The sequence below is a fragment of the Seriola dumerili genome, unplaced genomic scaffold, assembly GCF_002260705.1.
Source record: "Seriola dumerili isolate Sdu_G_001 unplaced genomic scaffold, Sdu_1.0 BDQW01000686.1, whole genome shotgun sequence".
NCBI lineage: Eukaryota > Metazoa > Chordata > Actinopteri > Carangiformes > Carangidae > Seriola > Seriola dumerili.
The window spans coordinates 384,623-405,397 of NW_019174941.1; the positions used below are offsets into that span (position 1 = coordinate 384,623).

A 20,775-nucleotide genomic window follows, 5' to 3' on the forward strand; every position below is an offset into this window, starting at 1 on the left:
ACTAATGTAAAAAAAATGTAGTCATGTCAGTAATGACACAGGTTTCATTTTCTAAACATCAATATTCCAAGTAATAAATCTCATTATAATGTTAATTCGAAGTGATGTTTCCCTTGCAACTACGAACTGTTTGCTTTACAAGTGCTGGCTGCAGATCAGTTTTAATCACCGAGAAGTTACTGTGCTGAGGGGGGATTACCAAACAACAACTGACATCAGATCAGTTTTTTCCCGAACCGACGTCAGACTGAGGAAATGCGTCACCGCGTCCCCGGTGACGTGGCTGTAGGGAAAGCTCTTCCCGGTTGTTGTGCCAGGCTCCACGGCTCCGGGCTCCTCCATTGACTGGAGATAGCTGTGCCAAAAAAATCAAAGAGATACTTGTATAAGTAAAAAAAGAGCCGAACGGCCTCTCGTTTTGTGTGTTTTAAAAGAGGTAACCGGTTGAATCAGCCGCTGACTGCTGTCACTCATGGAGACGTACGGCAACTCGCACAAGAAACAGAAGCTGAGCAACGCCGCTGAGAGCTGGGTGAGTTTTCTTTTGCCAACTTGTGCTAAATCAACACACCGATTCATCACGTCCATCCGCCTTCACCAACAAGCTGCGAACGAGCTAACGGACCAACTGGCCAGACAGCTAGCCAATTAGCATAACTAACATTACACTGGTCTACAGTAAAGCTAGCTCCACATTGCTAGCAGCGCCGATACCAAGAAAGTGGCTAAATCAGTTAATTGCTAATGCACTTAATGCTAGGGCATCAAATGTTTGGTTAATGCCCTTTCAGCTGTGATAACACTGTCCTTGAAGGTTCTAGCATCAGTGTCAGCAAATACACTTTGCAAAAACGTTTTCTCTTACCTTTGGCAAGGTAACCTACTACATGCACCAATTTTTATTTAATGGATGACTAAAATACAGTCAAACTAATTCTGCCAAACAGTATTTGCAACCAGCAAGGATAGAAATGTAACATTCATACAATGTGGTGTTTAAGAATCCAACAACGCAAACAGTAATACCAGACAAACACACAAACATGGAGAGCTGACACAATTAATTATTAAACAATTAATCAATATAATCGATGAATTACTTTTTAAAAAGGAAAACACAATCATTCTCAAACGTTAAGATTCCTAGTCTTTCTTTGTCATATGTGAATTGTCATATGTGACAAAGAAAAGGAAAATATAAAAGGTTCTTGATGTTTTGGACCATTGGCTGGATAAAACAAGGTAGTTGAATATTTACCCTGAGCTGTGCTAAATTGTACATTTTCAGCAACTTTTTTGCAACTGGACATATAATCTCTCTTCGTAATATAGAACAGCCTACAATTTTTTGAGAAACCATATCTTAATGGTTTAAATGCTTCAAAGCTGCTCTCTAAAATGGTTTCATCTGTTCGTGTTAACCTCTGGGCTGAATTGAGAGTAAATCTGTGTCATTTCAGGGAATGCAACGTGCAACTAATGTCACCTATCAGGCTCATCATGTCAGCCGAAACAAGCGTGGGCAGGTTGTGGGCACAAGAGGCGGGTTCAGAGGATGCACTGTTTGGTTGACTGGTAAGTTCACAAGATGTTACGGAAGAAACGGTTTTGGAGTGTCATCACTAAACACCTTTACGTAATTTAATAGATATTTCATAATCCTGTTTGTTCCTCCATGTTAAGGTTTGTCGGGTGCTGGGAAAACTACAGTGAGCATGGCCCTAGAGGAGTACCTGGTGTGTCATGGTATCCCCTGCTACACCCTTGATGGGGACAACATCCGTCAAGGGCTGAACAAGAACCTGGGTTTCAGCCCAGAGGATCGGGAAGAGAACATTAGACGCATTGCTGAGGTGGCCCGGCTTTTTGCTGATGCTGGGCTGGTCTGCATCGCCAGTTTTATTTCTCCCTATAGCAGGGTGAGTGACTGTCCAAAGAAAGCATCAGTGCTTGAATGAAAGAAACAGATGACAACAGGGATAAATGTGACTGGGCTTTACTGGGCCTCATATCTGTACAATCTTTATTGAACTATATTTAAATAAAATCTAAACCTTTATGAACAGTTTTGTTCTAGGCTGAAGGGAAATTAGCATTAACAGGCTAGTGCATGGTTAGCAGTGTTTTTGTGTTTTGTTTTCCCTTTACTGTCTGTCAGTGGAAGCTAGTTCTGAGCTCAGCTTGCTGCTTCCTGTACACTGCGATGAATGATGATGCATCAGAGGACAAAACTTTTCATTTAACTAAACCGGATGATCCTTAATAACTTAATGTGCTTCATTTCCACTAACTTCTCTTTAGCTAAAATCATGTGTCTACCATTCTATGGTATATGTTTGGTTTTTGTTTGACAGGATCGCCTCAATGCGCGGAAGATCCACGAGGCTGCAGGGCTGCCTTTCTTTGAGGTGTTTGTGGACGCTCCACTGGACGTATGTGAGCAGAGGGATGTGAAGGGACTGTACAAGAGAGCCAGAGCGGGGGAAATAAGAGGTGGAGTATGGTCTAACACTGTTCATGTTAAGTTCGCTATGAGAACCAAGGCATAGACTCTTGATTGGTTGGGGTTCATACTTAGGTCCATACTTGGGCTGATATACAGTGACATAAAGAAAATGAGTCAAAATCATATTAGGCTGAAAGAAAAACGTTTAAGTGAAGACTGTTTTTACTCATGCTTATCAAGTCAAGTTTCAAAGAAATGACAGGGGCAATAAAAGTGATGCATCACTGTTGGAGGAAGTGCTTCTTATCACATACTGGTACAGCATGTTATTTTTTGTTTGGTGTAATTTCTGTAGAGCAGATGGCCTCCTGTTAAAGTTTCCCTTTGGTCTTAGGTAACTGAGACAAAGTTAATGAGTTGATATTCAGCACTGAATTGTTCTCTGAAGCTCTACTTGGATTCCCCAAGAAAAATGAATAACTCTAATTTATTGTAACTAATCAATGGTTATTTCTACTCTAAACCCACTCATGCAGCAATTCTTGATTCTAGAGTATGGATAAAGTAGGTATCAATCATGATTGTGTCATTATTGATTGAGGAGTATTTCAAGAGAAACAAAAATATTTGGTTTACAAGTGCTGTTGTTTGAGCGTTGTGATAGGATACCTACTCCATACAGTTTAATAAATTTAAAATTTATACAATAATGGAAATAACATAAAAATAGACTCATTGTGCACTCTGTTCCCTGTATCTTCTTCATCAGGTTTCACCGGAATTGACTCAGAGTATGAGAAGCCAGAGGCTCCGGAGCTGGTGCTGAAGACTGACTCCTGCAATGTGAATGAGTGCATACAGCAGCTTATTGACCTGCTTCAGGAGAGGGTGAGGGGACTAGCTATCCTGTTTAGATGTGTGGAAAACATATGTATCACGTTTAGAATCAAGTGATGATCTTTTTTACTGGCTGTTTTTATGACAATTTACAGAGACAGCCAAAGGCTTGAAGTTCAGACTTGTTACAAAAATTGGTGCCGTCATCCCTCCACCGGCCACCGCGGGGCAGTCAAGCCTCACAGTTGTGTGGATGTTGATGTCACTGTCTAGACTATTATGTAAAATCAATATTGCTTTAGTAAATAAGAATTCCCTACCAAAGTCTTAATGTGCAGGGTGTTTGCTAATGATTTTATATGGAATAATTTATGTCACACATTTCTCTTTTGATTCTGCAGGATATAGTTCCTGTTGATGCATCTTATGAAGTGAAAGAGCTGTACGTTCAGGAGAACAAACTGGACCTGGCTAAGGCTGATGCAGAGACTCTACCTGCTGTACAGATTGGCAAGGTGCTTGTGATTTAAAATTTTTTTTTTTTTTATACATCTTCTAGTGAAGCTAAAAAACTGTTGACTGTTAATGATTTGTGTATATAGAGCAATTATGAGTAATCTCTCTATCCACTAATACATTTTTGTATATAATGTTTTTATTCAAAGTTAATTCATCATGTGTAACCTACCGTATGTGACTGTGTATATGATCCACAGGTGGACATGCAGTGGGTGCAGGTGCTGGCTGAAGGCTGGGCCACTCCTCTGAACGGTTTCATGAGGGAGAGAGAGTTCTTACAGTGTCTTCATTTTGACTGTCTGCTGGACGGTAAGATGTCATTCATGTTATGAAGGCAAAGAAAACATTTCATTTTAAAATTCAGTTTTGCTATACTTGAGAAAAAGCACTAGGTGGTGATGAGTGCCCACAAAATGATTTACCCAGAAGACACGGATGGCTTTCTGTTGGGACATCAGAACATATTCACAGCAGTAGTTAAATGCAAATATTGTCCTTTTAAATCACTTATTGGCGCCATGATCGCTATATTGTCCTCCAAATATAGCAGAAATGAAGTGATTCCCTGTTCTTTAAACACATTGAGCACCAAGATAGGTTCTTTGTGAGCCTGTCCTTAGCTTACCTCTTAGCCAAAGGGTTAATGCATAAGTGTCTATAATTTGCCATTTTCAGCATTGTGTTAATTCTGCCTGTTAAACCCTCAAATGTCTGTCAGCTGTAGCTGTAACATTTTTTGACTTAATTCAAATAAAAATTCAGCACTCTTGATTAAATGCAGCGTTAAATTAGATTAACAATTACTCTCTGCATGTTTCCCTCCAAGCTGCAGTACGTATTTTTTCACTGTTGGATGCACTGAGAGGCTTAAATAAGCTTTTCTTATACGCTGACGTGCCGAAGTGGTGCTCCGTTATACAGCAGTGATGCACAATTTAGCTGAAGTGGCGGAATGACACATTTGATATAATCAGGAGTGAAGTTGATTTAACTTTAGATTTTCAAGAGTGATGCTGTTGTGTATGGTGTTGGTGAAGTAATGATTCCATTTGCAGTGAGGGGCTCAGGAATACCTCTGTTTTTCTTTGGCACTTTTTGGAAAACAAATATCATTTTGGGCGTAGAGTCTCTTGGAGTAATTACAGCAATTTCTCATGTATTGTTTGAAATTCCAAGAAAAAGTCAATTTACTTTTATTGCCCATATGAACACTCAAACCTCACTTCTTTGTTGTGGTGCCAAATATTTTGATACATACACACACAGTAAAATGAAGAATATATAAAATAAATTGAAAGTTAGCATAGCTGATATTTCATTTTTAGATTTTGACAGGAATATATTACAAACTCTGTCTTCACCGAAGAATAAAACCATCAAATTATTACAACTTAGAATGAAATCACAGATGATTTAAGTTCTTTCCCCCAGAAAGAAGGGTAGTCAGAGAAAGTCAGCTGGCTGGGCAGAGGCAGAAATATATACTGATGTGAAAAGTCTTGATTCCACTTTCCTGTTTGTCCTGGATGAGAGGGACGCAGAGGAAGAGGCCTCTGTATTGATTGACACCATACGCCACCATTTGTCCATTTTCCTTCCCTTCCAGGGATTTGAAAGTGAAAGAATGATATCACAGTGAGAGGATCGATTGCTGTAGCACTGAATCTTGTTGGGAAGCAGAAAACTGCATGTTTGACTAATCAAATAGTCTGTAAAAATAAACAAATTCAAGCTTGTGTCTCCCTTGCTTGGACATTTGGCAGTTCTGTGTGTGTGTTTTATTGAAACCAGCTGTAAGCTCTACGCTGTGACAGAGGGGACCAGCAGAGGGTACAGGGGAGAAGTGGGGGCAGTCAGCATCCCCTCCTGTCGCCACAGCATTTGATCTGACGTGATGTGAAAAGCGTGCCATTCCCAACGTTTTCATCAACCTGGATGAAAATGAACCTGGCAACAGAGTGCTGCCACTACACAGATAAATCCTAAAATGAGAAAGGGTCAAGCTCTGGCTTAGCTTAAGAGGGAATATTTCTCATCTAGCTTCTTAAATTGCAGCCTTGAAGACTCACTGTAGCCTGTGGTTTAGCTGTATATTCCACATTTAGCCTGAAGGGGTACAACATGGAAACTTTACTAGAGAATGGTTGAGTTGTTTTGTTGCTAACCTTGGAGCGTTTTAACCTGCCTTTTGTAGAATGTTCCCAGAATCTCAGAGCTTTGCACTGGGGTCATGTACATTGTTTGTTTTTGTTTTTTGTGTATTTGTTGTTTCTTGGATGGTTATCTGTTTGTTCACAAGAAAACCCTGAAATGAATATCAAAGTTATTTTTGCATTTTTTTCATTAAAACGTGTGTATATCCTTGAGGATTAATAAGCGCATTGAAGGCATTTCTGTTTTCATAAAATCCTTGCAAAGCCCTATTTCAAAATGTGCATTCCTTTACATCAGTGTTTGCTAGCTTGAGGCCATCTTCTTCATGGTATTTGTTGGTGCATTTCTTGGTATGTTACTGCAAAAATGTCAACAACTTTTGGCTGAACAAAATGTCTGGGAACAACAACACTTTTCTGCATAAATGTGTCTTTTCTGCTCATAAAAATTGTTTAATTTGTCCCTTGTCCTAGGTGGTGTTATCAACCTGTCAGTGCCTGTGGTGCTGCCAGTGTCTACTGCAGATAAAGAGCGTTTAGATGGCGTGACGGCCATGGCTCTGGTCTACGAAGGCAGGCGAGTTGCCATCCTCCGTAACCCTGAGTTTTATGAACACCGCAAAGAAGAGCGCTGCGCTCGTCAGTGGGGCACCACTTGCAAGGACCACCCTTACATCAAGGTAAAGTTCTGATGTGACATGTTCAGAGTTATAGTTTTTGTTGTCTGAAAATGGAATTTAGGTTAGAGGTTAATATGTTGGGAGGCATATAGAGAGACCAAAAGCTCACAAGAGCATCTGCAGAGCTTCAGACAGTCTGTCTCAGTGATAAACACTCTGCATGTGAAAGCAAACTGCCTCCCTGGATTCTGCATTGATAGAACACAGATCCGAGCTGGCCGTTTCACAGTGCTTATGGAAACACTGACGAGGTTGAGGAGTGGAGCTTTTCTCACAGTCTGTCAGGACGCCCAGTGTAATCACTTGATCTTTTTGGTCCACCCTCATTTTGCAGGTGTTATATTTGGATGCTGAGTTTCTCTCTCAGCCTCCACCAAATGCATTTGAGATTGTACTGCTCAGCTGAACAGACTGTGGAATCCCTCCCAGCTTCTACCTTTCCGTTCACCCAACCCTTCTCCAAATATACCCGGGAATTGTTTCCATCTGTGTCCTATCGACTGCTTTGGGGCTCAGGTACACTCAGTGGCGAGGTAACGTCCTGAAATGATCCTGCGCGCCCTATGGAAAGTGGCACTGGCTTGTAGCTGGAAAAGAACAGAACTGTCTGGTGTTGCTGACATAGATAGTTGTCAGATATACTTTTTATAACTCCATCTGCTCAAACTGACAGTGCAAGGTTACCTTTTAAAAGTTGCTTGTCTGGCTAATTTTAACTCTCATTGTTTTCAGGATTAGTGTGGCCTGGCAGCCGCTTGTATATTGGCAGCGATTCAAGACGAAACTTAATGGTAACCTCTGTGCCATCTGATGAATTCACTCCCTGGGGTCAGACTTACTATAAACCTCACTGGCTCATTTTAAAGCCCTTTACTGCTACAAACGCTGGATGGAGATTAACTTGAACACCAGAGAACAGCTGTCTCAATATTTCACCACCGTTGGCAGTCATTTTTAATTTCAGCAGATATCTTTTTTGTCTCACCTTGTTTATGATCAGATCTGGCTCAGTAATGTGTTTTAAGATGCATTAGAAGCTGCCAGTTCCATAAATTGGTACCATGACTCTCCAGTGTCAACACCTGATGTCTCAGTGCTGGCTTTAAACACATGCTGAGTACTCTGTATTTCCACCACTGCCATTCCTTATCCACTCTAACCTGTCACAGCCGAATATGTGTGTTCAGCTTGCTGTGATTAAGGTGTCACTCATTACAGGAGTGTGTGTATGTATACATAAGTGTATGTTTAACTATCTGCGCCGGAGCCAGTCTGTCAACACACCTCTGGGTTGGTAGCTACAACTTTTTTCTTTTTTTTTTCCATCCCATCTCGTTCCAGCCAGAGACGACCTGCTCCATATTACTTGTAGTTAATCCTCCTTTTCCTGTTTACCTGTCCGTCAGTCAGACAGGAGCCCCCTACATCGGAAACTATGGTGTAGTGCCTGTTTATTTGGCTATGGCTATGTTAAGCTACAGGGCACTTTTAATGGTTAAACAGAGCACATGTGTACGTGTAGGCCTCCTCCTTTGATTTGTCCATGCAGAAATTATATTTTCCATTCACTTATGTTAGGAAACTAAATTGCAACTTGTCGATGCTGTTGATCCCTCCAAAGAATAAGACTGTTAAGCATCTGTCATGACTCTCCTATCTCTGGCCAGCAGTGAGCAGGTTGGATTAATTGTGTGGAGAACAAATCACAACACAATCCCGAAAACTTCTTAAAACAGAGCCAAGTTGTTATTGATCACATCACATAGCTACTGCTGACAAGCTTCTGACTTTTATGTATATGTCGCCAGATCAAACTGAAACCAGTATGTTTGTAAAGTATGGATATCAAAGAGGTTTTTTTTTGCATTTTTTAACATGATAAATTATGTGTCAGTGAAATAAGTGACATGAATGGATTTTTCTTTTTTATCAACTTCCAAATCGGCATTTCGCAATGCCTACACACTTCAGGTTTAATTTGTTGCCTTTGTTTTGAGTTCTCACCGTCTCAGTGCTGGGGCTGTTCTTCTTTTATTGCAGAGCCTGTACAGAATTGTCACTTTGTATCACATTAACATCCCACAGGCCACTGTTTTCAGTAACTGTAGCTATGGTCTCATAAATGCCACAGGAGGCAGGAGGAAAGATATTGCCTGAAACAATAGCAGCCTTTGCCTGGATCCTGAGCACTTTGGTGACATTGTTGGATTAATCTCATGAAGGGAAAAAATTCTCTCCAATGTGGTCATGAGCTCATCACCAGGTTTTTACTGTGGAATACAATCTGACTTTGTCTCCACTCTGTTATTTAAATTAAGGTAGTAGATGTGGCCAAATGCAGAAGAGGGGGCATGCCAGAGTTTTGTTGACTGTTTAACGACACGTGGGGACTTTGATTTATGCTGCTGTGTCCCCGTTGCAACTGGGTAATAACTCGGGACTTTTATTAGAATTCACGCTGGCCTGGTTCCAGCACAGTGAAGTTTTTATGGGTCACAGTGTCTTAAGTCTGGATTACGTTTGAGTTGTGTTCACTGTCATGATCAGTGTGACTCCTATTTCAGATGGTGATGGAAAGTGGAGACTGGCTGGTCGGTGGAGACCTGCAGGTTCTGGACAGGATCTGCTGGAACGATGGACTCGACCAGTACCGACTGACACCCACTGAGCTCAAACAGAAGTTTAAAGAAATGAATGCAGGTAAGAGGTCAAGTTGTGTTGATATTAATAGTACTTTTATTTTTAGTTTAGGCTTTACCAAAGAGGAAAATGGTGAGAGTAAGGAGGTCAGAGTTGAGGGCATCTCTGGGTTGATTCTACCGTTCACCAATAACAACACAGGCTGTATGGGTTTCCAGTGGTTGGGCACTTAGCTGCTTGATAAGTATATTGGGACCCTTTGTTTGTCTTGTACAGATGTGTTTCATCGCATTATAACAAAACCTTCTTCTCCTTTCTCTCTATCTAGATGCTGTATTTGCCTTCCAGCTCCGCAACCCAGTCCACAACGGCCATGCTCTTCTGATGCAGGACACCCACAAGCGCCTCATCGAGCGAGGCTACCGCCGGCCCGTGCTGCTGCTCCACCCACTGGGAGGGTGGACTAAGGACGATGATGTGCCGCTGCCTTGGCGAATGAAGCAGCATGCTGCTGTGCTGGAGGAGGGCGTCCTGAATCCAGACTCTACCATTGTTGCGATCTTTCCTTCACCCATGATGTATGCTGGGCCAACTGAGGTAATGAATAACAAGTATATTGTTAATTTTCAGTTACATTTTTGAGGTTTCTTTAAAAAAAATCAAAAAAATAAAAGGGCATCATGTTTTCCTCAAAATTGACAGGGAACAAAAAATGTGACTGCAGCACCAAGTAATGACAACAGACATGGGGAATAGGACTGTCACGTACTTAGTGTCTGCACATTTTTGAGTGTGATAAATGGCAGGAAGAGGGATTTACAGGCGCTCTGTTTCGTGTTTCCATGCCATACACAAACCTCTCCGTGTGACTGAGCGTAGCTGTGTAGCTGGGAATCTTTTAATCATTCACTTATGATAATGGGAAAGCTATGGAGAAAATTATTGAGAGCAGATTGGAGGCTGGTGCATGTCAGGCAGTGAATTTATTCAGTTTGTAATTCTGAATGGGAGCTTTAGAGAACCAGACTCCAGCCTTAGTGTCATTGACCTTGTTTAACAACATATACCCTTGGTGTCCCTGTCACTCAAACAGTAAAACAAGCTTCCTGCTTCTAGCCAATGTCCATATTTGCCAGACTGTTGTTGAGCTTCCATCCTGAGCTGAAATTGCATGTTTTGTAAGCCTAATCTAAAAACCCTACATCCTAAAATATACAAACTACACAGGGAGGAACATTATTCTAATGGCAGTAGTATTAGTAATTATCAAGAAGTGATGTGGAGTTTTAGCAATTATTGATAATGAGAAACAGAAAGGGAACCTCTGTGCGTATAGTGAATGCAAATTCCTAAGGGGAACAATTGTTGGAGACTGGCTGGCTGAAGTTGAGGAGGTAGCATAAGTCTGCTAAAACGAGTAACTGGTAAAGGCAGCTGTCAGTTTTTGTTTTAACTGGCTGTATATTTCAAAATTTCAGCTGATCGTTTATCCTGCGCAATTTTGATAATATTTTAAACTGTAGAGAAATATTGTAGCATCCACAGTCAGGTAGCCAGAGAAAGCACGTTCCAGTCACTGTTATATTAAAAATAACTCCTTTATTCCAAAAATGGAGTGTTTTTCTATTAAATTAGCTACAGCACAAAGAGCAAGTTGTTCATTAAACACAATACATCTTGCTTGGAGACTTTCATGTTTGACTAATAATAACATGATTTTCCAGCACTCTGCATAAGCGGCTCACACTCTATTAAAGGCCCTCAACACGCCTGACATAGTGCCCAACTAAAGCAAATACAATAGGATGGAGGCTGAGCATAAACAAAACAGTACGGCAGAACAAATTTTCATCTCCAAGAACTATTTTTAAACAGCTTGTATAAAAGACCAGAGCTGTTTTCTATGTGTGTGTGTGTGTGTGTGTGTGTGTGTGTGTGTGTGTGTGTGTGTGTGTGTGTGTGTGTATAATGTTGTTTTCCCTTGTGGCCTTTCAAAGAAAATGCAAAGAAAAAATCTATACAAACTTACTTTTTCCTTTTCCTTTTCTAATCTCCTCAACGTTTCCTCAGTCTCTACAGTTTCTCTTTTTCTCCTCGTCCACAGGTTCAGTGGCACTGCAGAGCTCGAATGGTGGCTGGTGCCAACTTCTACATCGTTGGCCGTGACCCTGCAGGCATGCCCCATCCTGACACAGGAAAGGACCTGTACGAACCCACTCATGGGGCCAAGGTCCTCACCATGGCTCCAGGCCTCATCACCCTGGAGATTGTACCCTTTAAGGTTGCTGCTTACAACAAGGTCAAAAGGGCAATGGATTTTTACGACCCTAAAAAGTGAGAACTTGCGTTCGTGTTTTAATTTAATTTTTGTTAAAACCCTTATCCCAGCTTGTTTCCCACAGTCTTAAAGTTTGTGAGGGTTTTGGAAAACATACATAGTTTGAGTCTAAAGCAGCAGTGCTCACTCACACTAAATTAAATGGCTAATTTGTAGATGTAGTCCAGAGTAATACCTCACATGTCCAATTAGAACCAGCAGCCTAAACAGAAATTACATTCTCTAAATTAGATTAATTACTAATTAGGCCTTTTTTTTTTTAAAACCCTTTCATCCATTTTCTTTCCTCTTTCTCTTCTGTCTACAGTAAATGTCATGCCAAGAATAACAAGTTGCTTTTCTTTCTTACACAGTTAAAAGGTTTTGTGGATTAGTATGATCTTTGATGTTGGTAAAAAATTACAGAGACCTGCTATTAATTAAAGTTTGTATACGGACATTGCACATTATGACTAACAAAAATCATGCAATCTCACTGCCTCTCCTCTGGTTTTGATGCAGCCTCCACCATCAGGTTATGCAACTGTAGCTGTGTTTGGCCAGGAATGTTAAAACTAAATATGGCCAGACTAATCGGAAGATTTGCTTTGTTTTCCATGATGCAAATTTATGACGTTAAAGCCAAACCGACTTGTTGATCAGGAACATTAAGTACTTCTGTGGAAAGAGATAACAGTTCTTCTAAAAAAAAAAAAAAAAAAAAAAAAAAAAAAAAAAAAAAGTGTGTTTGAAAATATTACCAACAATTGGGCTTTGAAATTTTGACATGGCTAGGTAAGAAAGAAAAAACTGTCCTGCTCTGCGTTTGAAACACTTTGATCACTTTGTGACAGAAAATCCCTGTTACCACGTCGTTTATACTGAATGTCACTTTTTTCCACATTGGGATAAAAAGTTTATTTATTTAGACTTAATTTAACTGTCAAGTCCATAAACATAATGAATAAAACAAAATGTAAAACAGTATAATTATATGTAAAAAAAAATGTAATTGTCACAATTATAGGCAAACATATAAACATAAGTATATGTATGGATTGTTCAGATTTGGTACAAACCTTCACTTGGATGAACTGATTAGAATTTGGTGGTCAAAGGTCAAGGTCACTGTGAACTGTCAAAACACATTTTTGGCCATATCTCAAGAATTTATACACTGAAAATTTCACTCAGATGTCTAGTAGGATAAAATGATGAAGTGATGACATTTTATACCCAAAAAGTCAAAGGTCAACTTTACTATTGTTCTACAAATAGACTTAATACCTTCTATTATTAAGTCTTCACTACATATGAGTGGAGAGACGTGGATGTAAACTGCAGCTTGACTGGTTGGCAGAGGCGTACAACCGCGAGGCGGTAATTCTAGTTTTATATGGAATATCACTGACCCTATGGTCTGTTATAAGCTAGAGAGCAAATGCAAGAGAATAACTGGATTTCCAAAGTCTGCAGTCGTCTCTCAGTTAGATTTATGGCATTCCATTCCCTCATGCACGCTGACAGCGATTTGCCAAATTTCAGGAGGAGTATCGATGCTAAGCCTAATCACCAATACCTCTCAGTTTTTGTCTAAAGCGTAATGGCTGAGGTCACAGCAAGCTGTTTCTAATTTGACACTATAAAAATGCTCTTGGAAGAATTTGCCTGAAGCTCCTTTACCTCACGCCATAAGAAATGCAACGTCGGCGTCTTCACAGATTCTTAATGTTTCAAAGCCACAAGATGTGCTCGGTGTCATGTGATAACAATTAGAAATTTTACTCCGTAAACAACAGGACTTCGAGCCTCTCTGAACGTGAGCTCAGTGAAGATGATCTGCTATGTCTGCTAACAAGATGTCTAAAAGCTTGAATCTTGATTTTTCCTGACAGTAATTTGTAGACAAGGCAAGTGGAGATGTGATGAACTTGTGCCAGTGCTCTGCACAGCCCTGGTCAGATAGGAAGACTGTCCTTGGCTGCTCACTTCAAACAAAATTGTTCATATCTTTTTTTAACTAAGTGAACTCGGTGTGCTGTGAGAAGCCATCTCTCATGAAGAGAGGAGTGGGAGTAGACATCAGAATGTCTGAAAGATGAAAAAGAAAAAAAAAAAAATGTCCGGACAAGAAAGAAATGGGAAGAACAAATGGGAATCATACCTTGTCCTCCTGAAGGCTTAATCAGTACATTTTTTAAAATCGAAATTACATGTGTACTCACATATAATTGAAAGATTTGACCTAAAGAATCTTCATGTAGGATTTAAAAAATCATAATAGTGTTAGTGAAAAGATTCTGTGGCAGACGAAAACACCCATAAAGTACCTTAAACACAGGGGTGCTGGCGCTTTCTGGATTGTCACAACATCTCTTTAGCCACAGAGTGCTTTTGGAGGAAAGCAGCTGCCAGGAATGGTCAGCATATGAAATGTAGAATTTAGAAAGATAAATATTCTCATACACAGTGATCATATCTGTTTTCACTGCGAGGGATGTGAGATTAGTTTTGGTTTGCAGAAATGGTAACTGGCCTGTTGGTACGACTCAATGGACTGGATTTCAACGCAGCAGGCAGTTATTGTTGGCTCATATTTGCTATTCTGCTGATAAGCATCTTTGTATTGATTGAAATATGTCTGTTACTAAAAACTCTTATTATTTCTGTTTGTATAATTGCAGCCATCAAGACTATGATTTCATCTCAGGTACACGCATGCGTAAGATGGCTCGCGAGGGAGAGAATCCTCCTGACGGCTTCATGGCGCCAAAGGCCTGGGCCGTGCTGAAAGAATACTATAAATCACTGGAGAAGGCCTAAAGGTTGAGTCTGGGATGAAAAAAAACATGGGAACACAGTGGTTTCTACTGACGTTTAAAATGATGAATGTGGGGACCACTCAGTTACTATCAAAAACCATGCTCCGGCTTATGTCTGTCACTTTTCACGCTCAACTGTCAGTCATAAAACTTATCTCTGTTGTTTTTAGTCTTATCACATTTGTGTTTTAACTATGTGCTTTATTTAACTAAACTTAATCTGACTGTGAAATATAGTAGGAGAGGTCACATTGGTATTTCAAGAGAACAAGCTAAAAAAAAATCCTTTCATAGTAGATAGTAGTTTGTGTTTCTCACTAACTTTATGACTGTATATTCTGATAACTGATTTCAAAAATATTGTGTAAAAGATTTAAAGATCAAGACTTAAAATAGACTGTGTGGGAAGTACTGTTGACCAGTACTTAAATAGTCAGGAATGAATGTTTGGTATTCGTGATGTCCAAATTGAAAAAGTTACTGCACCTGCTAGAGTTCATATAACTCACTACTCAACTCCAAACAAGTTGCTTTGTACTGTATGTTTGCAAGTGGCAGTGGCAATGGCTCAAAATTTGGTGTACACAAGTATTTGATGTAAAAGTTGAGTGCCTTGGTCTTCGGAAAAGTGAATTCACATGATGTCTTGTTTGAATTAGGACACGCAGACTCACACACACACAAACACACACACACCTGCTTCTTGTCTCACTTCTTGTTACACTGAAATGGTCCAGCAGTTCGAGAAATGGTCTGCAAAACACATCAGCTTTAAAGATGTTTCTATTAGGATATGCAACCCTAACCTTCCTAAACTTCAAGGAAAAACTTTTAACATTGTTGTTTTGTTTTTTTTTCACATTTAGTCTATTTATTCTGTTCCATCATCGCAATGTTTTCTCTTTTTAACTGTGTTGTGCATGTAGTTTGGTGCTCGGAGCTTTTCTCTCAACGGTCTTGATATTTTGTTACGTTTTCATCATTTGTGTTTTGTTTTTTTTCTCTCTCTCTCTCATGGGTTGCTAATATTTTCCATGTGGTAATTCATTTTTAAGAGTCCGCCTGTAAAATCGGATGGTTGATGGTTACCATCAAGGGATCAGGTTTGTAATCTTCCTTATCCAATAAACCATTTTTAGCAAAAAGAACAATTTGTTTAGTTTTGCTTTCTCTAATCTTTGGCTTTGTTACGCACACAGCACGATATGTGTGTTTTTTTTGTTTTGTTTTTTTGTTTTTTTGTTTTCTTTTGCATTGCACCAAAGAGTTTTTAAATACATAACAAACTCTCAAACAATCACTTGAAATGACAACCCTGAATTTCATGTATTTTAGAAACTAAACTTACATTGATGAGATGTCATCAACTTCTAGCTGCCTGTGATCTCTCTGTAACACAGTTCGCATTCTGACAACTCAATAGCTCTAAATCTCCTCATGTCTTTGTGACTAACTTGCTTCAAGTGCACTTTGTCATATACATGAACAGTGCACTCTTCAAAATTAGATTTCCCCAGGTTCGTGTAGTCTCTGGCTGTTGGAACTTCTGTGACCTCCCAGTTGGTCCATCAGCTGTATATTGAATGAGACAGACATTCTTGTGACCCCAATCAGACTCAGACACACTTGCACACTGCATACAGAGAGCTGCAGCTGGCCCCCAGATGCAGTGAAAGTGGAACATACAGGGTTAAAAACAGGCTGTGAAGAGTGGCTCTGTCAGAAATACCCTGGATACTTCATCTAATCCAGCTCCAAGATAGAATGAAGAGATCTGCCAGCAGCAATTTTTTTTTCTATCTTTTGCCAGATCTTGTTCGATCTCAAGTGGTAATCAAGCTGGGACGTCGGTACAACTTCAAAAGAAGAGCTTTTCTTTTTTTCACACAGAAAATGATCAAATTATTTTGGAGAGGTCGCCTTATGATTTCTGTCGTTCTTAAACTGTCTGGAGGAGATCAGTGCACTCTGGGTAATGCAGGTGTCTGTTACTATGTGGAGCCTTAACTTCCTGATGTTATCTTACTGTAGTATGCACAGTGTATTTGAGTTCTGGATCCTTTTTCAGCTTGTTTTCCCCATAATCAGATCTCTCTTTGAAACTTTTCATCCGTCTCTGAGGGTGTTGTTACAGTGTGGCACACTGCCAGAGAAAAAGGGTGAAGGTGCCAGAAGAACATGTCGTGTTCTCACTACTGTTTACATGACTTATGCCTCCACTCACTTGCACCACCTCATTTCAACAGGAGCGGCTGTTGTACGGAATTTAGACAGTCATAAACAACATTCATCACATGCAACGAAACTGGAGGATGTTTAAGTGTTGTGTGTTTGAGGTTTTACAATGTACAGCCAGTGCGTGTCAAAGAAATTGAATGTTATTTAGTTATGTGGATGTTTATTTGTAGAAATAAATGTAACACATGGTCTATAAATGAACAATATGTTCTATTATTGCAGATTATCGCTGGTGTCACCATCACCAGCTTTTACCATTACTTTTTGGAAAGCACTTAGTGATATATAAAATGCTGTAGTTTTGTAATAACTTTCTAGAAAGGATCTGATACATAACTGCTGGAAATTACAGCTTCACTTCAAATGACTTAATAGTGTTACAGTGTCTTTTAGTCATCAGGTCAGCTGAAGATACAAAAATTTAGAATTTCTCTTTAAATTACACAAAAATACAACTCACCAAATACAGAGAATAAAGTTTCTAATAATTGATATTTGTGATTCTTTTGATTAAATTCCAATGGAACTGCTGAACTCCTATTACTATATAATTTCCTATTGTTCATAATAAAAAAACTCAAGCTCAAATAAATCAGATGCTGCTTATATGTGTAATATCTCTGTTAATTTTTCAAAAAAATTTCCTTGTAATTATGATAAAATTATGTAATTCTTTGCAGAAAATGTGTTAGAAAACGATAAAGAAAGATTATTGATTGATTGTCACAGTGACATCACTTTAGACTTTGAGAAACTTAAGTGCATCGCTTTGACTATTTTCTAACATTTATAGACTAAATGATAAATTGATTAATCAATATATTTGACAGATTAATTGAGAATAAAAATAATGGTTAGTTGCAGCCCTCAAGATCATAAACATCTATCAACAAGTGAAGCATGAAAAACCTGAAAGTAATAGCTGTAGTATAGTCAGAGACAGATATGTCTCCATTGCAAGAGCTATTGTATGTAAATGCCACCAGTGCAGCCTTTCTCCTCTATGCACATACTATATACTCTTATACTTGCATGCAGTGTAGTACACGGAGTGACATCATCACTGTCTCATCCCATATCACCGAAAGGTTCTGCCCCAACATGGACTCCAGCTGCATTTAACTGCAATTTCCTTCCATCTGGTTCGAGTTCCTTTCAAAGCCATTCATGATAAAAACAGGCTTTACTTTGCAAAAGGCAATACAGTGATACAGGACATGGTTAAAATTCAAGGAAAGCTGTGTTCCTAAGTGATGGCTCTGAGGTGTGTGCGTGGCAGGGTCAGTGCTCATCAGCAGTCATGGTTTTGTGTGATCATCTGGGCCCTTATGATGGCAGTGGAATGAGCTGTCTTGCAAATTGTTTCATAAGAGCCAGCAAAAAATTGAGTTTGCGTTTTGTAGGAGGTTGTGGCATATGGTTAACATACTGTATTGTTATGATTTTTAGGGGTAGTTTTGGTCCTAGAATACATTCCTCCTATAACGTGTGTTCATGGAATAAATGAAGCCACTGTCTGAGTATGTCATCTTAGAAAGATTAGGATTTATCATATTTATTTTCCAACCTGATCAAACGAATCCTACACTAAAGCAAACATCAGAACTCTTCACTTTAGGATTCTTTAACCTTCATCAAACCCAATCCACGCACAATATTTACCCCGAAATATACACTGTATGGTCTGCATTTGTTATTTGGAAACATGAAATTCTTGATCGTTCTCGGATTTACATACCAATAGTATGGATATATTTTTTGTGCAGCATAGCTTAGTGTTTGCTATTACTAAAAGTTATTAGAATGACATATGATGGTTTTAATGTAATCTTTATGATCTAATATCATCAACTAATCTTGTAATGGTCAGGCAGGCTACAGTTTACATAGATACAGATGTGTAAATGTATGTCAGACACTTAATAAGTCCTTTGATGTACAGTACATTATTGTAACAAGAGAATATCCACAAATCATTAGTCATGCTACCATCATATGTGTTGTACTTCTTCCTCACACATACCATTAGTACAGGATACAGAAGACATGGGATACCTTACGATTCTCTTGTCAACGCACCATGTCAGAATGAGGCTAGACAGCCTCAGGAACATTACCCCAGGAGCCAGAGGCTCAATGTAAAGATATGATTCTGAGGGAGGGAGGTTATACATCAAATAATGATATGTTGAGTACATCCAAGGAAAGCACGTGTTTCACAACCTCGGAGGTTTGCAACAGGATACAACAGCTTAGAATGAGGAAACAGTACATTTTTACTTGTCACCAACAGAGAGGACAGACAGCAGATTAAAAGGGGCTTGAGAGGTCAGGACATAATTTTGCTTTACTTTTAAAACAAATTTTTCTCAAGGAGGTGGTAAGTAAAGCACTAAAAATCATAAAAATTTTGCACATTATGAGGGTAGAAATCATGTATTTGTGTAAAAAGGAATCAGGAGTGGGTCTAAAATTGAACCATGAGGAACTTCGCAAGTAATTTATGTGAAACGAGAGGGCAAATTTCATATTATGACAAGGAATTAAATAACTAAATAAGTGCCGTATACAGGTTTTCAAAACTTCTAGTTTTAAGGTGGTAAAATAAACCTGTATGTATGAGGTCTATAAAGATGAGATGGAGGGGATAGTGCTAAAAAGTGACCATGGATCTGTAAATTATTCATAAAACATCAGGCTCAACTGTGTCTAATGCAACATCAGTTGAAGGTATTGTTGGATTTGAGGAAAAATACAGAAATGTTTAAAAAAAGAAAGGTCCACTCAAAATTGACAATTATGTGAAATGAGTTTTCACTCCTGAAATCAGGCTTTTCAAGAAATAGCGTCAGGTGTGCTTAGTGAGCGTTTTAACAATCCCATACCACAGGAACAAAAAAGCTTTTGCTGTATACCTTTTGTCATATTGTGTCATCTCACAAAAAAAAAAGATTACCTTCTTTGCATCTAAATAACCTCCTCCTTAGTTTATTGATATGAGACCAAAGAAAAATTTGCCCCACAGTGAAAAACTGCCAGGTTAATTACTGTCAACTTTTACAGTGTGTGAAAGCAGCATTTGAAGCACATAAAATTATAGATGACTAAATGAATAACTCTTTCTTAAAATATATGTTATTACAGTGTCCAGAGCGTACATTTCTTGTGACAGAGCAGCCACTTACTGTGAAGGATTGCAGACGCTTGGATACACATTAGCACACAGTCACACATTGCTTCATGGTTGATATATAGCAGACTGACTTTGTGATGACCCAGCAATCAATTTTCTTTGCATAAGAATCTCTGTGAAGGGACACACATTATTTCTAGATTTCTGTAATATGACATTTCAAGCAGTTCAAGGTTTTGTCTCTCAAACTGTCATCTCAGTTACTCTGGCTTCTGTCTTTGGGACGTTTCAATTTGACCAAACATTGGATCAGACTTGATCGAATTGAATATTGGAGTAACTTTTTGTTTTGGGTGGTTTTTGGATATATTTTAAATGTAATTATTCACGCCAATTCCTATTTGGAATTCAATGGTTTATTGAGCCTGGACAGTTTGTTTCTGCCATATGCCAAAAATCTTTTTTTTTTGCTCCCAAATTTCTACAATATGTGTGTTCAGGTGCAATTAAATGGAAGAAGGACAGCATTGCTGGCATAAAACACCCCACCTAGCAGATTGCATCCTGGGATCTAGGATTGTTTGACTGCAGCAGAGCATTTCTCGATCTGAGATGGCAAAGTCATGAGAAAGTAATAACCCTTACCACTGCCAGGGGTTTAAGGTAGCAGAGCCAACAGATATTATGGCTTTGTAAAACCAGTGTGGGGAGAAAGGAGATCTGCCATGTGAGAAAATACAACAAGCCTGTAATATCTTGAAGTGAATTACTTAATGTTACGATTTTAGGATGTTTTACCTCAAAAGATGTGAGCTATCAGCAGTTGTTTTGTGTGTTGTCAAATTGGTGAAGATGATTTGGGTGTTTACATGTGTCTTCTACCAAACATGCTTTTGACATAGCACATGGGTAAATAGTGTCCACAGGATAAAGAAAGTTTCAATTACAACATCAATCTAATTATCTTATCTGATTAATGTGGGCGATGAT

The 20,775-nt window shown here is 39.1% G+C and overlaps 1 protein-coding gene across 1 annotated transcript; it reads left to right on the top strand.

The window, feature by feature from the left end:
- Window positions 1-301: 301 nt before the first annotated feature.
- On the top strand, window positions 302-17,170 carry papss1 (3'-phosphoadenosine 5'-phosphosulfate synthase 1). The gene is made up of 12 exons (XM_022765454.1): window positions 302-532; window positions 1,461-1,575; window positions 1,684-1,919; window positions 2,355-2,493; window positions 3,216-3,334; window positions 3,685-3,798; window positions 4,000-4,111; window positions 6,430-6,635; window positions 9,200-9,335; window positions 9,604-9,872; window positions 11,380-11,609; window positions 14,277-17,170. The coding sequence occupies exons 1-12, from the start codon at window positions 473-475 to the stop codon at window positions 14,413-14,415; spliced, it is 1,875 nt and encodes a 624-aa protein (XP_022621175.1). The 5' UTR covers window positions 302-472; the 3' UTR covers window positions 14,416-17,170.
- Window positions 17,171-20,775: the final 3,605 nt, after the last annotated feature.